This window comes from Adiantum capillus-veneris, chromosome 16 (assembly GCF_014529385.1).
Source record: "Adiantum capillus-veneris isolate H3 chromosome 16, ASM1452938v2, whole genome shotgun sequence".
NCBI lineage: Eukaryota > Viridiplantae > Streptophyta > Polypodiopsida > Polypodiales > Pteridaceae > Adiantum > Adiantum capillus-veneris.
Genome location: NC_140946.1, coordinates 116,940,609 through 116,956,930, shown reverse-complemented (window position 1 = coordinate 116,956,930; position 16,322 = coordinate 116,940,609). Strand labels below are relative to the sequence as shown.

General features: G+C 42.6%; 1 protein-coding gene across 1 annotated transcript; it reads right to left on the bottom strand.

The window, feature by feature from the left end:
• Positions 1-860: 860 nt before the first annotated feature.
• Positions 861-12,595, bottom strand: LOC147439715 (uncharacterized). Its single transcript, XM_086485517.1, has 3 exons — positions 12,423-12,595; positions 12,148-12,320; positions 861-1,302 (listed from the first exon to the last, which is right to left on the bottom strand). The coding sequence occupies exons 1-3, from the start codon at positions 12,508-12,510 to the stop codon at positions 1,024-1,026; spliced, it is 540 nt and encodes a 179-aa protein (XP_086341643.1). The 5' UTR covers positions 12,511-12,595; the 3' UTR covers positions 861-1,023.
• Positions 12,596-16,322: the final 3,727 nt, after the last annotated feature.

The following is a 16,322-nucleotide window of genomic DNA, read 5'->3' as shown; positions in this document are numbered from 1 at the left end:
GATTGGGGGTACCTACTCACTTCCAATATTCAGAACACAAGGCTTGAGCCTTCACTTAAAACATGATTTGGATCCGAGTCTAGTATCGCAATCTTGCATTTTAAGATAATGAACAACGTGCTACTTTGAATGAGGAGTTTTGTTTGAGTCTGCAACCTTTTTACTCTTATTTCTATGCGCTTTCGTTTTTCTCATGTATGGTGATAAAATTAACAATCTACTCTAGTCACACAAAAAGTTTTGGAGTCTTTTGTAAGGAGACGGTTGTGAAGATTTTGGTGTTTTGGAGAGGTGAGACATTTGAGTTTCACAACATTTGACTCACTGCAATGAAATCCTTTTGAGATAGTGCTCGAGAGAAATAGCCCATCAGTTAGGGACTTGTTGTTGCTCTTGCACCCAAAATGACTCATAAATTGGGGTGCTTTGTCGTGTGGATATATTTGATATATCGTCATACAGTTTGTAGATAGAAATCTGTGTTCGTGGAAGTTTGTGGTCAAGTTGTCTGTCAATCTTTCTTAAATTAGTGACGTTGAAGCTGTACACATTCCTCTCTCTCTCTCTCTCTCTCTCTCTCTCTCTCGCGCACACACACACACACGGGTTATGAATGCCACCACTTTAAAGCTTACATATACGATGTACCACCCAAGTTCAGGTGATGAATTATAAAATTTCAAAGCTTGATTAAAGGTTTTAGATCAACATTTATGCAATAGTTTGCCTTTTTTTTTGGGTTGTCATGAAGCCTCACACACATTGCCTTGGCTTGATTTTGGCCATCCTCTAATTTTAGTTTATTGGGGTCTTTGCATATTGCAACCTTGAAATGACTCTCAAGTTGATTGGGCTTTTGATGGCTCTAGGAAAAATGATTGTGTTTAATTCAAGGAAATTAATTACAAAATCAAATGTAGCACCCTTAAGAGACTAGAATCGTTACAATTAAAAGCATTGATAGATCAAATGGAATATGGCTTAGAAAAGCTAATTTGAATTAAAATATAGTTTCTAATTTTCTTAGGTCAAGGTGGAGGCTAGCCAATCCAGACCTTGATGAAGACCTTCACCTGTTCTAGCACTACAAGTTTGAATGTGCCATTTCTTTTGTTTAACAGATCTAAGACCAAGCTTGTCGATAGTCTCAAGAAGAGGCATGGCATGTGGGAGGTCATGCTTGTTTGCTAGCACAAGCACTTGCATGTGAGCCACATCAGGGTTTGCCATGACTTGTGTTAATTCTTCTTTTGCTTGCTCCGTTCTTTCATGATCACAACTATCCACTACAAAAATTACCCCCTGTATTGAAAATATTAGCAATGTTAATGAATGTCAATCCAATACCTCAATTCAAGCAATTGCTAGGTGCTAGGGATCAATTTACAGTTTGATTACCATCAAATATAAAAAGAAGATGTAAGACAACAATGGAGCACCAAAGGCTTGGCAAAACTGTAGTAGCCCCCAAACTCAATTAGCGGTGCCCACTCCCCGTACCAAGCCAACAACCCTCAAAAAAGGCTTCTCCGAAGCTAGAACGCCATGCCTCTACAAGGTTTCCCGCATCTCTGCAAGTGACCCCCTTGGAGCCTTGGTTATGAAAATAGAGAGTCACAAACGTCGCCGAGCCTGAGAAGAAAGGTCGTCCAGTCAAGGGCCCCTCCCTCGGAGGTACCTTGTAACTGGGGCCTCCCCCCGCCCCACACCCATTCTCAGCCTGCAAGCCTGTGAACCCTAATTCTTAGATATTCTATCACGCCTTATGATTTTTTAAGCCCCACTTTTTTTTTTGGGAAATGGAATAAGGTACAAAATAGTCTCATTTTCTTCATTTTGTTGATCTATCACCAAATTTTATATAAAATAGCACACATAAAAAATTGGGTTTCACATCGTGGCCTTTACAATTTATTAGAAAACCCCCCAATATAAAGGTAAATCTAAAAGGTATGATTAAACATTGATATAAGGTACAAAGTTAATATGATTTTTCTATCAAAATAGCAATGTAAATGAAGCTATCAATTCCAACTCAAAATGATTCAAGTTGAACCAAAAAACTCTGACCAGGATTATATTGTTATCTATATGGGATATTAAGTGTCTCAAAACTCTCGGAAGAAGAGTTATATCTGATAGAATGTACTTGCACAATCAATCTTGCCTTTGGATTCTGTTAAAAAATTACAAAAAAATCATGAAAGGACATATTTTACCCAAAAAACAGCATCGACAAATTTTCATAAATAGACTGTAACTTCTAATGTCTACCTTTTCTTCTCCTTGAAAGCATGTAATCACGTTGAGGACTACTAAGGCTAGTCATGTAGCAATCCAGACCTCACCTAGAGGGCTTTTAGGATGATATAGTTGCAAAAAATTAATAAATGGCAAAGACAACAAACATTTTTTTGGCACATTCGAGGTTGAGAAACCATTTGCAAGAATAAAGCTAATGGGGGCCTAAAAAAATGCCAAGTTTTTTCATCTCGTGAGACAACTTTGTATATGTAAAGCACTCATAAATTCAATTGTAACTCTTAAATAAATAAAGAAAGTTGGCAACTTAAGAGGACATAAAAGTGTCTCAATACCATTACAAGTCTAGTGTTAATTAAAGAGGAAAGACAAGTGGCTTATGAGTTAGCTCAATCTTAGTGTCTAACCCCTCTTCCATGTTAGTTGTTTAATAAAATGACTGGGAGTCAAGGGGAGTTTGCCTAGCAATAAAGGCGAGGGGCTTTAAGCGCACTCTCCATGGTTCAACCCTTGCGACATACAAGTGTGGGTGCAATCCAATTCATGTGAAGCATCATATTAAAACATAAAATAAAAGAAAATGACTAGGAATAAATGCCAACATTTTAGACACAATTATCCTAGTGAGTATTTTCGAACCAAGATAGGTGTGAGGAAGAATGTATATGGGAAAGTATCAGTGTTTTCAATAAGAGATTTTGTAGTTTAGTTTCTTAGGATAAAAATTCGTTCAAAAGTAAGTGGTAGAATGCTAAATCAAGAGAGTAGGCCTTAAGAGTACAAGGAGTGCCTAGAAATAGTCTAAAAACAGAGGTACCCATTGGCTTATTCTTAGGGCAGGTTGAGACTGCGCACAAGCGCACACATCCTTTTCCCATTTCCATGCACATTTTGTTCACATTGGGCATGGACAATGTTAAGATGCTTTTCCCACAGCACATGGGCTTTGGCCTCATGGCTAGACCCCCTTGTCTTGGGGTCATGGATTCGAAGCCCTCCCTACATTTAGCGTTGAAAAGCAGGTTTTATTCTGGGGGTATGAGGCTGCTCGCTACATGGTAGGTACGGATATGAACATTTTCTCTTGGCTCCAACCAAATCATGCCACGAAGGACAAATGGCCCTACTGGAGTGTTCCATGTGGCAATCTGAATGCTACCTTAGTCTTAGGCTCAAGGGGTGCACTTTCTAATCATGATATTGTACCTTGTGAATTCAATAGGAAGGGTCTTTAAGTTTAATTGTGGAACAAATAATACAAAATGTGCTAACAAAAGGGATTCTTAACAAGTTTAAGGTAGTAGTAGGGGCCCGGGGGTACCCAATTGTAAAAAAAGGGTTAATAAGATGCCATTATAGCTGCCAATTGCAGGAGCCGTTATAGCTGCCAATTGCAGAAGCCGGTGGCTGCCAGGAGAATAGGTGAAGAGGCGGTAGCAAAGACGCGCATAGAGGAGCAGGGCAGGCCACAGCTGTACGCGAACGAGTGCACTAAGCTTTTTTTCCGTCTATGCTGCTATGACCAGGACGTGCCCGAACAGCAGCTGCCGCAGGAGGAGAAGGCTGGGAGTGGTGGGACGGTTAGCCCAGGCTTCTTGGGTCTGGTCGAGGCTGCCAGAGATCGATACCTGCGAGGTGATGGTAGTTTTGCTTCCTGTCACGAGGTAGATTGGTTGCACTGCTGCGATTATTGTGGGTGGAAGAATCTAGAAAGTATCTAGCTAATATAAAGAGAAACGACCCAGTAGGCCCCTAACAAGGTAAGCTAGTAGGGGGTACCAATCTTTTTTAATATGATAAAATCTGGAAAACAAAACCAGTTAAAAAGTCATTAAAAGAGGCGTTCTTAAAGTACCCTCTAAACACACATTATATACAAGTCTGAGCTCTTGAGCTTTGAAAAAATGAGAATGCATGCATGCAAGCTCATGCATACCTCGTCCTACTAAGCATCTTCATTTTCACCATAAGGAAAGGTGCCAATTCTTCTTAATGTGGAACATAATAGTCCTCTCTCTACCCCACACACCTTTATCCTCTTCCTTACAAGATATTGTCTTTGATATTTGGTTTCAATCCTTCAATGAGCATGATAAGTTAGTGTATAACTGTGTGTGCACGCATACACATACGTGTGTGTACAAGCGCTTGTGCGTGCACATGTATATACATTTTGTGCACGTATGTCTTTTTTTTTCGTTTGCCATCTATTGTTTTCTATAGTTTGCATGTCTTTCAATCATGTATACAAAAAGAGTTGCAATATACTCCTCTTTGGATATAAAGAATGCAAATACCAACTTGTGTTTGTCGTGCACAACTAGTATCCAAATGCTCGAGTTTCTGGAGCCCTAAACCACGAGATCTTTAGCATGAGAGAATAATTGAAAAATCTCGTCGTACACAAGTTAGTAATAAGATTTTTGAAAAAAGTGCTACTAGTGTCGTGGTTACACAAAGCTATTTACACTCGGACTCAAGAGATTCACTATTTGAAACCCCCCTATATAATGTGCATTCATCAGTTGAGACCTTGAGACTAAGGGAGCACCCTAAGACCATAAGTAGCAAGAAGGATCCAACTCTGTCATGGGGTTGCCACCAAGGAGAAAGCTCTGTCACAACAATCCCCTTGATCACCAAGCGAGGGCACCGATAACTAACCACTATCAGAAGAAACTAGGAAATTCATCTTTTCTTCTTTTGCTGCTTAAGCAGTTGACACTTCTAGTGTTGGTTTTATTACCCATAACCTTAACAATATGACTGATGATGTCTATTTTTTCGCCCCGAGCATCGCTAGTAATTGGCTCAGGCTGGCAATATTCACTTGACGTCTGTGACACTGGAGCATCATTATCAATCGTCTCAGGTCTATCTTGCATCTCTTCAATCGAGCTTTCTATCTTTTTACTTTTCTCTTCAAAGGGTCCGACCGTCGCAGCTGGTTCTTCTTGCACCTCCACCGCCAGGCAATCCATCTCTTTAGCCAAACTCGTCTCTTCAGCACGCTCTTTGCAAGTCGCTTCTTGTTCACAGCACTTCGCTTCCGTCCTAGAGACCTCTCTGTTGACCCTCCTCCAAGTTGTTCCGATCCTCTGACCGTAGGACGTATCCACCTCGGGACAGCCCCTAGCATAATGGCCGATTCTTCAACATTTGTAACAAGCATTTGGAACAAGGCAAACACTAACTCTTGCCGGAAGGCGCCAAAATTGCCCATATTCAAATCCAGATACTTGGGGATGGGCTTGCTCATAATCTACAGTATACAGACATTTATGTCTAAATCCGATCTAAACCGCTGCAGTTTCAAGATGAACAACACCCTGCCCAGCATGGCAGCTATGGAGTTGATATAGCCTTGAAGCCAAAGAGGAAAACCCTTGAATGTAACCCACACAAAGAAAAATCCATAAACTCGTCATTCGGACAAAACTTGGGCGTCCAGGGCATAGCATAAGCAAAGTGAGAAGCACCCCAAATGCCTCCTCTCATAGTTAAACCTCGAACAATCTGCTCGGAGTCACATCCAACCACATAGAAGCCTTTCCCAACTGCTTTGAACTAGCAGAACACATTTCTATTGCTTGTCGCTGCTACTGCCCATTCCCATAAGCCTTGTGTCGACATATGACGGCCCATAAAATAAAGCACAACCGAGTTTACACAGCACGTCATGAGGCTCTGTAACGCTACTTTTGGGATGAACTCTGCCTGCACCACGTACCCGTCATTCGCTTTTTTCTAGCTTGACTGTCACGAGGACGTGGCAACTGCTAACCTTAGTTTTTGGCTGCATGATGTGGGCAGACTGGGGTCCAGTATTTTGATCATATCTCCTCAACCGTGGCTCCAAATAAAAAAGTAAAAATATGGGAAAAAAATTCAGCTCATTAGCTACGACTTTCATTTTATAATCTTTTTCCAATTCGGATTGGAACCTTGTGTTAGTTTCACCCGCAGACGGGAAGTTGGTCGGCACAGGAATTCGTACAGTAAGAGGATGTTTAGGCTCAAGCAAGATCATACAGGTCCCCCAGTCGCACTTAGCAAGTTGGTGGATACTAGGAAGTGAACTCAATAAAGGCATAAAGTCAAGGTGGGATCACCAACAGAAAGTATCCGACAGTTGGGCCACATTGCACTTTTGGATGCGGTCCCAATGAGGATAGATGGTCAGAAGACCAGCGGGAGCCCAACGGATGCATCTCCTAAAAATTAGGGAATTGCTATTTTGGGCCGTGAAATGTGTTCGCGTCATTACCTCCGGTATGACAAGGGAAACATTTTAGTACTCTGCTGCAAAGTCAATTGATGCACCAGTTGAGAGATTTTTAAGCAGGAAACCCAATGCGGAGAAATTGCATGCATGAGTGCAAAGTGGCACTTTTTGGTCAATTTGCCAAGTTTGGGAGAACAGAACTCGTAACTGACTTTTTGGAGCAGTTTTGGAGGCTGTTAACTCTGATTTTCAGCCATTTCTCTCCATTTTTGAGCTTCCCATGACTTTGCCTAGGTCCAAGGAGCTCATTTTCAGCATTGGAAGGCATCAGATGCGTGTTTACAGGGCTGTTTTGCTACGTTTTCAACGATACGCAGGTTTTGGCAGCCATGGAAATCTTCCCCTTTTTGCATCTATTTGTTCATAGATGCATTACAGGTCAAGGGCAGCAGAGGGGGCGCTCGATTTATGCTGGGAGGATGCTTCATTGAGAACATATCACAGGTTAAGAGCTATGGAGTGCATGCTTTCCTCTCTATGTACAGTGTGGTGCTAGGAGTGATGACCTGCACACTACACACTGCTCTCTCTCTCCCCTACGTGCAGTTATGTGATGCCCCACAAGAGGGCTCTTCATTTGACTGATGTACAGCTATGTGGGTTCATGCTTTTGTGCTGAGGCAAGAGCCTCCTTGAGCAGGAACAGGGTAAGCTAACTGCTACTCCAAAGCAGACATCGGTGAGGGTCATAACCTCACCGTACAGGTGCGTTTTCAGAACTGTGTATGCGCTGTAAATTGACTGTTTTTCAGCTATACGGACGCCAGAACCATTGGGAATAGTGCCCCACTGGCAGAGGACAGTCAGGGCACTGTTTGGGGCTGAAAACAGGGCAAAAACCAGTAAATACAGCGTGCTGAATTTACTGTTTTTGGGCAGAAATCAGAGGGTTTATGCCAGTGGAAGTGAGTTCCAGCAAGGGAATTGGTTCCGCGTAGGTTTTGGGGCTGTTATGCTGCCGAAATTTGGCCAAATCGAGTGGTATCTAGTTGGATATAGACAAAGGATTCCCAAGACTCTACTTTGTAAATTTACCCTCTCAAAGTATAAAGAAATACTGAAAGGGGCGCCAATCTTGGGGCCTACAGGTTGTCGGCGTCTGCTCGGGGCATTCTAGCTTCCGAGCCGTGTGTGTTCTTAAGTGTTAATTCCCGTTGCAGGTTCTCTTTGCAAAGTGCTCTGTGTGTGTGTCTAAAGTAAAGAATTTCGGGTGAAAGCCAACGCCTACCGCCCCACCACGGGCCGGTTTCATGGTTCCGTTGCCGGGACACCAATCACTTTTTCCTCAAAGAGTGAGCCTCGGTTGTTTTGGGATAAAGACACACAGTGCAGGAACGCGGGGATTACACTATGGCCAACAAAGGGAAGGGCATTATGGAAGAGGGTTCCTCTTCACAAGACAGACAAGAAATTCTGCATGTTCGCCCTGCCAAAAAGTGGTCAAATTAGGGCTGATTTTCTGCCGCGTTTTAGGGTTTGCAAGTATGAACCAAGATGAGATAGGGAGAGGTCTCACGGTGGTAGATTGGCCACTAGATCTCCTGCGGGAGTGATGTGGGTCTGCCAGGTGACATGCTGCTTGTCGATTCTCTGAGGTGATTGCTTGGATTCTATGACGCATTGGTAAATCATCTTGAAATTTGAGCTTTACTTGGTCGTGGGTGGTACGTCAGTGTTGTGGAATTATGCTTGTTTGCAGAGGCAAGAGCCTCTTGCACAGGTAAAATGTTAAGGGACAGGTTGCAAGATGCCATGTGGTGAAGTTCAAGAACTATCCACCTATGGATGCAAAGTGGATGGAAGAGCATGAACTGTCAGAGTCACCAAATGTATTGCAGCTTTACCTTGAGGCCTTTGGGTTACAGCCTACGTATGCCCCAACACAATGTCTACAAAAGAGGGGTAATGATAGAGCTAGCACATGAAATGTACTTATGGATTCAGTGCAACAACAGTGTACAGTTTGACAAAAGTATGAAGGTCTCATTAAGTCATTTGTACATATGTTTTGACAGTCTTTCTTGCGGATACATGCGATGATAAAAGAGTGCTAACAACACAAGATCATCAGTGGCATGTATTTATGATATGCAATCGAGGACGATTGCGATTTCAAGAGGGGGGTATGTCACGAGGACGTGGCAACTGCTAACCTTAGTTGTTGGTTTCTTTCCAATGATTTTTGTTTACTTTTTGAGACCCTCTTTTTGAAGTTGCAAATGGTCGGACATTATATGGCCAATGTGAACGGTAGTTTCACCCGCAGACGGGAAGTTGGTCGGCACTGGAATTCGTACAGTAAGAGGATGTCTAGGCTCAGAGCAAGATCATACAGGTCCCCCAATCGCACTTAGCAAGTTGGTGGATACTAGGAAGTGAACTCAATAAAGGCATAAAGTCAAGGTGGGATCACCAACAGAAAGTATCCGACAGTTGGGCCACATTGCACTTTTGGATGCGGTCCCAATGAGGATAGATGGTCAGAAGACCAACGAGAGCCCAACGGAAGCATCTCCTAAAAATTAGGGAACTGCTATTTTGGGCCGTGAAATGTGTTCACGTCATTACCTCCGGTATGACAAGGGGAACATTTTAGTACTCTGCTGCAAAGTCAATTGATGCACCAGTTGAGAGATTTTTAAGCAGGAAACCCAATGCGGGAAAATTGCATGCATGAGTGCCAAGTGGCACTTTTTGGTCAATTTGCCAAGTTTGGGAGAACAGAACTCGTAACTGACTTTTTGGAGCAGTTTTGGAGGCTGTTAACTCTGATTTTCAGCCATTTCTCTCCATTTTTGAGCTTCCCATGACTTTGCCTAGGTCCAAGGAGCTCATTTTCAGCATTGGAAGGCATCAGATGCGTGTTTACAGGGCTGTTTTGCTGCGTTTTCAGCGATACGCAAGTTTTGGCAGCCATGGAAATCTTCCCCTTTTTGCATCTATTTGTTCATAGATGCATTACAAGTCAAGGGCAGCAGAGGGGGCGCTCGATTTATGCTGGGAGGATGCTTCATTGAGAACATTGAGAACCTATCACAGGTTAAGAGCTATGGAGTGCATGCTTTCCTCTCTATGTACAGTGTGGTGCTAGGAGTGATGACCTGCACACTACACACTGCTCTCTCTCTCTCCCCTACGTGCAGTTATGTGATGCCCCACAAGAGGGCTCTTCATTTGACTGATGTACAGCTATGTGGGTTCATGCTTTTGTGCTGAGGCAAGAGCCACCTTGAGCAGGAACAGGGGTAGCTAACTGCTACTCCAAAGCAGGCATCGGTGAGGGTCATAACCTCACCGTACAGGTGCGTTTTCAGCGCTGTGTATGCACTGTAAATTGACTGTTTTTCAGCCATACAGACGCCAGAACCATTGGGAATAGTGCCCCACTGGCAGAGGACAGTCAGGGCACTGTTTGGGGCTGAAAACAGGGCAAAAACCAATAAATACAGCGTGCTGAATTTACTGTTTTTGGGCAGGAATCAGAGGGTTTATGCCAGTGGAAGTGAGTTCCAGCAGGGGAATCGGTTTCGCGCAGGTTTTGGGGCTATTATGCTGCCGAAATTTGGCCAAATCAAGTGGTATCTAGTTGGATATAGACAAAGGATTCCCAAGACTCTACTTTGTAAATTTACCCTCTCAAAGTATAAAGAAATACTGAAAGGGGCGCCAATCTTGGGGCCTACAGGTTGTCGGCGTCTGCTCGGGGCATTCTAGCTTCCGAGCCGTGTGTGTTCTTAAGTGTTAATTCCCGTTGCAGGTTCTCTTTGCAAAGTGCTCTGTGTGTGTGTCTAAAGTAAAGAATTTCGGGTGAAAGCCAACGCCTACCGCCCCACCACGGGCCGGTTTCATTGACCTTATCACACCATGTAGAATTTCCTATGATAGTGTCCGAGCACCAAAGAAAGAGGGCTTCAAAATCTTCTTTGGGTTGGAAGCATTTGCTTGAGAGTGAGAAGCCCTTTTCCTTCCATCCAAAGAAATCCGGCGACACTTCCTGAGAGCTGCCATGAGCTTTGAATCACCCATGCTAGCGATGAAACTCCCATTGAGGGGCTCGGTGACAATTAAATAAGAGGCACTAGCCAGACAAATGGTAAATGCACCAAGCTTCAGGAGAGGGTTCTCCCTAGAAGGCAATGAGCGTGCTTAATCTAAGCAATAATAATCACGCTAAGAAAGCAAAGTCTGGGAGCTCGTTTACCACTGCCATGAAGTGTAGTGAGTGCCGGATAGGTCGTGGTGTGAATGCCCATATGTAACTACCTAAGCATAATACAAGGAGGTGCCCTCTCGTGGAGGTGACACATTCAGTTTGGTCCCATTCGTGTGCACATCATAGTATTACAATGAGTCAACAATTTGACACTCTTAATTTGTACAAAGACGATCATCATAAGGTTAATTTGCATATCTCCATATTCACAAATTACATATCTTCATTTTTGAAGACATTCAAGTACAATTTGTTTATGTTGCTATCTAAGTTCTAATTTGGTGATAAGAGCTGATAGACGGGCAAAGTCTCTATAATGTAGGCAAAATGGTAAGAAACCACTAAAGTCTATATTGTGTCAGGTGTAGGAAACATGTGCTCTTAAATAAGAGGTATTGAATTCAAGACTCATTGGATAGATCTTTGAGGTCGCTTAGGTTGTGTGTACTGCGAGGTTAAACAGTTCTATCCTCTTCTTATTTTATTGAGAGCGCCAATTTTCTTATGAAAGAAAAATGTCTTTGAGACTAACAAGGATAATTTTGGGAATGTATAAAAGTATGAAGGGCATTTTGGGAATTTTAGGCAAAACATGAGAGGTATTTGGGATTTTTGGAAATTTGCAGGGTATTTTGGGAATTTCCACATATTGTGACATGCACAAGTGGAAGAGAATAGGACCAAAGTGTGGTAGTCAACCTCTCAAATGCAGATCGGGATGAGATCGGAGTGCCTAACTGGTCAGGTATGAGGCACAGAGACGCTTTGCAGTATCAAGGGAGATGAAGTTGTTTGTGGAGATTGGGGATGATGGTGGCAGCTCACACCTCCTTACTTGATGCAGAGTAGAAATGGCGGCTTGGGTTTCGTTAGTCTGGTGTGAGGGGGCGGCTTAGCCCTACTCGTGGCATCCTCGGGGACCCTACTTCGCCCTTCCAAGGTGCATGGCCCGCCTCAATGGCCTAGTCCCTAGTGGCAGATTGGTTCAGTTGGTGTTCTCTAGCTCAGTTTTGGACTGCTGATGTTTTGTCATGGGTGGTGGCTGTTCCTCGGCCATCCTCATGGCGATGGTGCGCCAGGGCTCTCTCCATATGCAGTGCCATTTCCCTCTTGAATAAGAGGTCTTGAGTTCAACTCTCCTCGTCGGATAGATCTTTAAGGTCTCTCGGGATAGTTTCCTACGACGTTAAAATACTCTTCTTCTTCTTCTTCTTCTTCTCTCAGTTCTTTCCTAGGTTTATGGTTATGTTTAGGAGGGTGGCACCCTAGTCTGCCTTGTACACGAGAGTCCAACTCTTTATACAGACTAAAAGGTTTACACCAAGATAGCTACATGCCAAGAATCAAACACCAACAAGCAAAAATCACAGGGTTGTAAGTTTAAGACCTGGGCAGCTCGAATGTAGTGTCTCCAAAGATGACGGATCTGTTCCTGGCCACCCGCATCCCACAGTGTGAACAGGATGCTCTTGTACTCCACTTTCTCTATGTTGAATCCGATGGTGGGGATGCTTCTCACGTATTCGCCCAGCTTGAGCTTGTACATGATGCTCGTCTTCCCTGCGCAAACACAGAGCTCTCTCTCTCTCTCTCTCTCTCTCTCTCTCTCTCTCTCTCTCTCACACACACACACACACACACACACACAAACACACGCAATACCTGCTGCATCTAAGCCAAGCATGACAATCCGCACTTCCTTGTGCGTGCACGAAAGCTTCTCCAGCAATCTACCCACAGAGTTCCCCATACCCACCTCCTCTTCTGTAGCTCGCTTGAGAGAGCGAGGGAGAAGCAAGATAAAAAGAATGCATGCTCTGGACAGTGAACGTGGTCGATCAGCGACATTGCCATTTTGCTTTTCTCGGTTTCCATAAAATTAAACTTGTCGCACACAAATCAAACGGACGGGACATGTGAACCCCCACCCTTTTTGTATTTTTTAAAACTTAACTTGGCTAGTTTCGCTTTCTTGGCTTTGCTTATCGATAGTAGACCGTGCGTAGAAAGAAATCGATATTTTAACAAAAATTGAAATACAATTTGCTTGAAGATGGGTATGGGATTGGAAACTTTTACACCACTAGATCTCTCTCCAATTTTTATTCAACTCATACTATGTGCAGCACGTGTTTTTCTGAAACGATTTTTCATTTTGACTTTCTCACAAATTTTGGTGTTTTTTTTTAACAAAAGCCTCTAAAAGCCATTAAAGTGGCTCATTCCCTGACAAGACTAGTGTTAATAAACATGAAAAACAAAGACATTATAATGATGAACGAGTAATTTAAGATTATAGACAATTTAGTAGCAAACATCCACAACAACCATCATAAAATTTAATATCTAACTTTCTCAAATGCTTTTCTCATATTAAATTGGCCATTTTAAATAGGGAGAATCGGAGACCAAGAGTTAGCATATTAATGTGTGTGCTGCTAAACTTATCTCAAATAAGGGACCAAGGAGACAGAAAATCTATCAAAGAACAATGTGAACCTAATGAAGCTTGAAATGAACTTAGGGTAAGCTTCATAAAAGCCTCCAAAGGTTACTGCTGAAGTCCTTTACGCCTAGGATCAATGGGAAAGACTATTGCCAACTCTAGGTGTTTTAGACCTTTTAATGCTAATTCTAAGGTTGAAATGGACCCCAAGTGGGTCAAGTGGCACCCCCCACTTGCGGGCTCACCTTTTCGCTTAAGGCATAAAGGACACATGTCAGGCTCCTATCTATGTTGCCCACAATCAAGCGTGCAACCTATTGGGTAGCCAATTTGAAGGACCAATGAAAATTAAGCTTTATAAAATCAAGCTTAAACCTCATTGAATAGCCCACAAAGAGAACAATAAGAATTGAGCCCTCCATGAGCTAGCTTAGATCCTAGTTGAAGATAAAGTTCTCACCAAATGGTGAAGCTTATAGATGTCTCCATATGAGTCTATCCACAAGTATGTAGACAAGTTTTGGGACCTTCTTCTCAAAGCCATTGTCTACGAAAAGATAGGCTTTGGAGAGCAAAGGCAACAATTTTGTGTCGGGCTACCCGAAGACATGAATAAATATGTCAATTCTCAAAGGCCCAAAACCATCTCAATGGTCATTCACCACACCATGGTTGCTTTAAGAATTATTTTCCAACAAGGCTAGGAAGAACTTTAAGCCCACGGAAATTAAGGAAAAAAATGATCCCAAGGGGACGAATAACGCTATGCAAAATTCTTCCAAAAGCAACCCCAACAACAACAACAACAACAAAGCAAAGGACAAAGTGTTTACAAAGGTAAAAACAAACTCTCACCCGTAGAGCTAGAGCATTATCGTAAAGATAACAAATGTTTTAAGTGTGGGGAGCAAGGACATGGCTATCGATCTTGTCCACAAAGAAATGTACGGAATGAACCACCTAGAGCCTCTATTATTAAGAGGATGGTCATTGTAAAGGGTCACCACTGGCCTATGTGTGGGGCAAGGTGAGAGAACATGATGCTTTTATCCTCTTTGCTCCTGGCTCAACCCATATTTTCATATCAATTGAGATAGCCACCAAGTTCGGGATACAAGCTTATGAGATGGGGGACACTGTGCAGGTGGATGGGGATTTCAAGGGACAGAAAGCCTCGGTCACTCCCTTGATTTGCGAAATTGAGACTCCATGTCCAAAGTTATGTGGACAAAGAAGACTTCTTTATCTCTCCTCTCAACATGAAGATGTAATTTTAGGGGCACCATGGTTTTAATCGCATGGCTACCTCTATGAAGTTTCCTGAGAGAAAAATCTACTTTAAGTATAGAGAGTGAGATATGTATATAGATGCAAGTGACAAAGGTAACACCATACCCCTTGTACATACACAAGCTTTTGACAAGTCAATGAAAAGTTTGATTTTCGCATGCATGATTTTTGTTAGAGAATCTATAAATGACACTACTGCTTTACTAAATAACAATGATGGAAATCAAGAAGAATTAGAGGTATCTAATTTCATAAACCAATTTCAAGATGTCTCATTGATGACATCCCTAGAGAGTTACCTCCAAAATGAGGGGATGAAGACCATGTCATAGAGCTACTATCAGGAAGTTTACCTCCCAATAAGACTTCTTATAGAGTCTCCCAAGCTCAACAAGAGGAAATTATGAGGCAAGTGAATGAATTGGTAGAAAAAGGGATGACAAGGCTTAGTTCATCCCCATTTTGCTCGTTGATTCTATTAGTACGAAAGAAAGATGTCACCTATCGCATGTGCGCATACTATAGATCCCTAAATAGAATCACAATTAAGAATAGATTCACCGTGCCTCGGGTAGAAGATATATTTGATAAGTTGCAAGGGTCTACCTACTTTAGCAGGATTGACCTAAAAAAAGTGGCTATCATCAAATAAGGATAGTCAATGAAGATATTTTAAAGACCGTTGTACTACATTTGGTGTTTATGAATATCTTGTTATGCCTTTTGTCTTGACAAATGCTCCAACCACTTTCAATCGCACGATGGAGAAAATCCTTCTATCATATCGCAACTTCACTAGAGTATTCTTCAACAATATAATCATCTTCTCCAAATCTCTTGAGGAGCACAAGAAACACCTCCAGGTAATTTTCCAAGCTTTGAGAGATAATAAGCTTTATTTAATGTTAACGCTCACGCACATTCCTATCACCTAAGATGGATGCCGTATTATTTATTTGGTAGAGTCAGGTACCGGGCTTGTCGGTCCAATAGGAAAAGGGTAAGAGTGATCGTCGATGAGAGGCGCACTCTAACTGGAACATTCAAGGGTTTAGTTGGCTAAGCATGGGCGTCCAAGTGTGAATGGGGCGAGCTCATTTAAAAGTCAACTAAACCTAAAATTCACTCATTCTCTCATTTGTGAAATTGAAGAGTGCTCTTGCTCCATCTCCATCTTCTTCTTCTTCATCTCCTTGTGTGTGTGTGTGTATGCGTGAGAGAGAGAGAGAGAGAGAGAGAGAGAGAGAGAGAGAGAGAGCGAGAGAGAGAGAGAGAGTGCGATCGAGCATTGCGACAACGGCACGGCGGCGACGAAGCGATTGAGCGCGGCACAATGGCAGCTCCCTCTTCTTCGTGGCGAGGAATCCTCCACGATAGCAAGCGTAGAGCGGTGAGTGACACACCATCGCCATCTTTGAGCTTACTAGTTTAAGCTAGTTGCGTGCTTGGAGCCATTTGTGGCTCGCACACAGTGTATTGGCAAGTTCCTTGCATTGACACATGCGATAGACGCGCACATTTTTGGCGCCGCTACCGGGGAATGCCATACACTAAGCTTGAATGGCACTCTATGCTTCTTTGTGGTGCAATTTCAATTGTAGGAAAGGTAGAGAAGGAAGGTGTGTGTGTTGAGAAGAAGGAGTTTGTTTTACTGCTATGTATTATTTTGCTAATAAGGAATTGAAAGGTACTGTGTGTTTTCTTTGTGATAAGGTGTTAGTATGAAGGTTGTAGATCCATAATGTTATTTCTGTGTAAAGTACAGTAAGTAGTTCTGTTAGCTAGTGAGTTGTTGTAGTAGTGTGTTAGTGTGTAACAATAGCTGT

Coding starts and splice junctions, on each gene's coding strand:
- LOC147439715 (XM_086485517.1), bottom strand. CDS start 12,510: ATGGGGAACTCTGTGGGTAGATTGCTGGAGAAGCTTTCGTGCACGCAC. Junction 12,321..12,422: donor GCTTGGCTTAGATGCAGCAG/GTATTGCGTGTG, acceptor GTGTTTGCGCAG/GGAAGACGAGCATCATGTAC. Junction 1,303..12,147: donor ACTACATTCGAGCTGCCCAG/GTCTTAAACTTA, acceptor TTTTCAATACAG/GGGGTAATTTTTGTAGTGGA.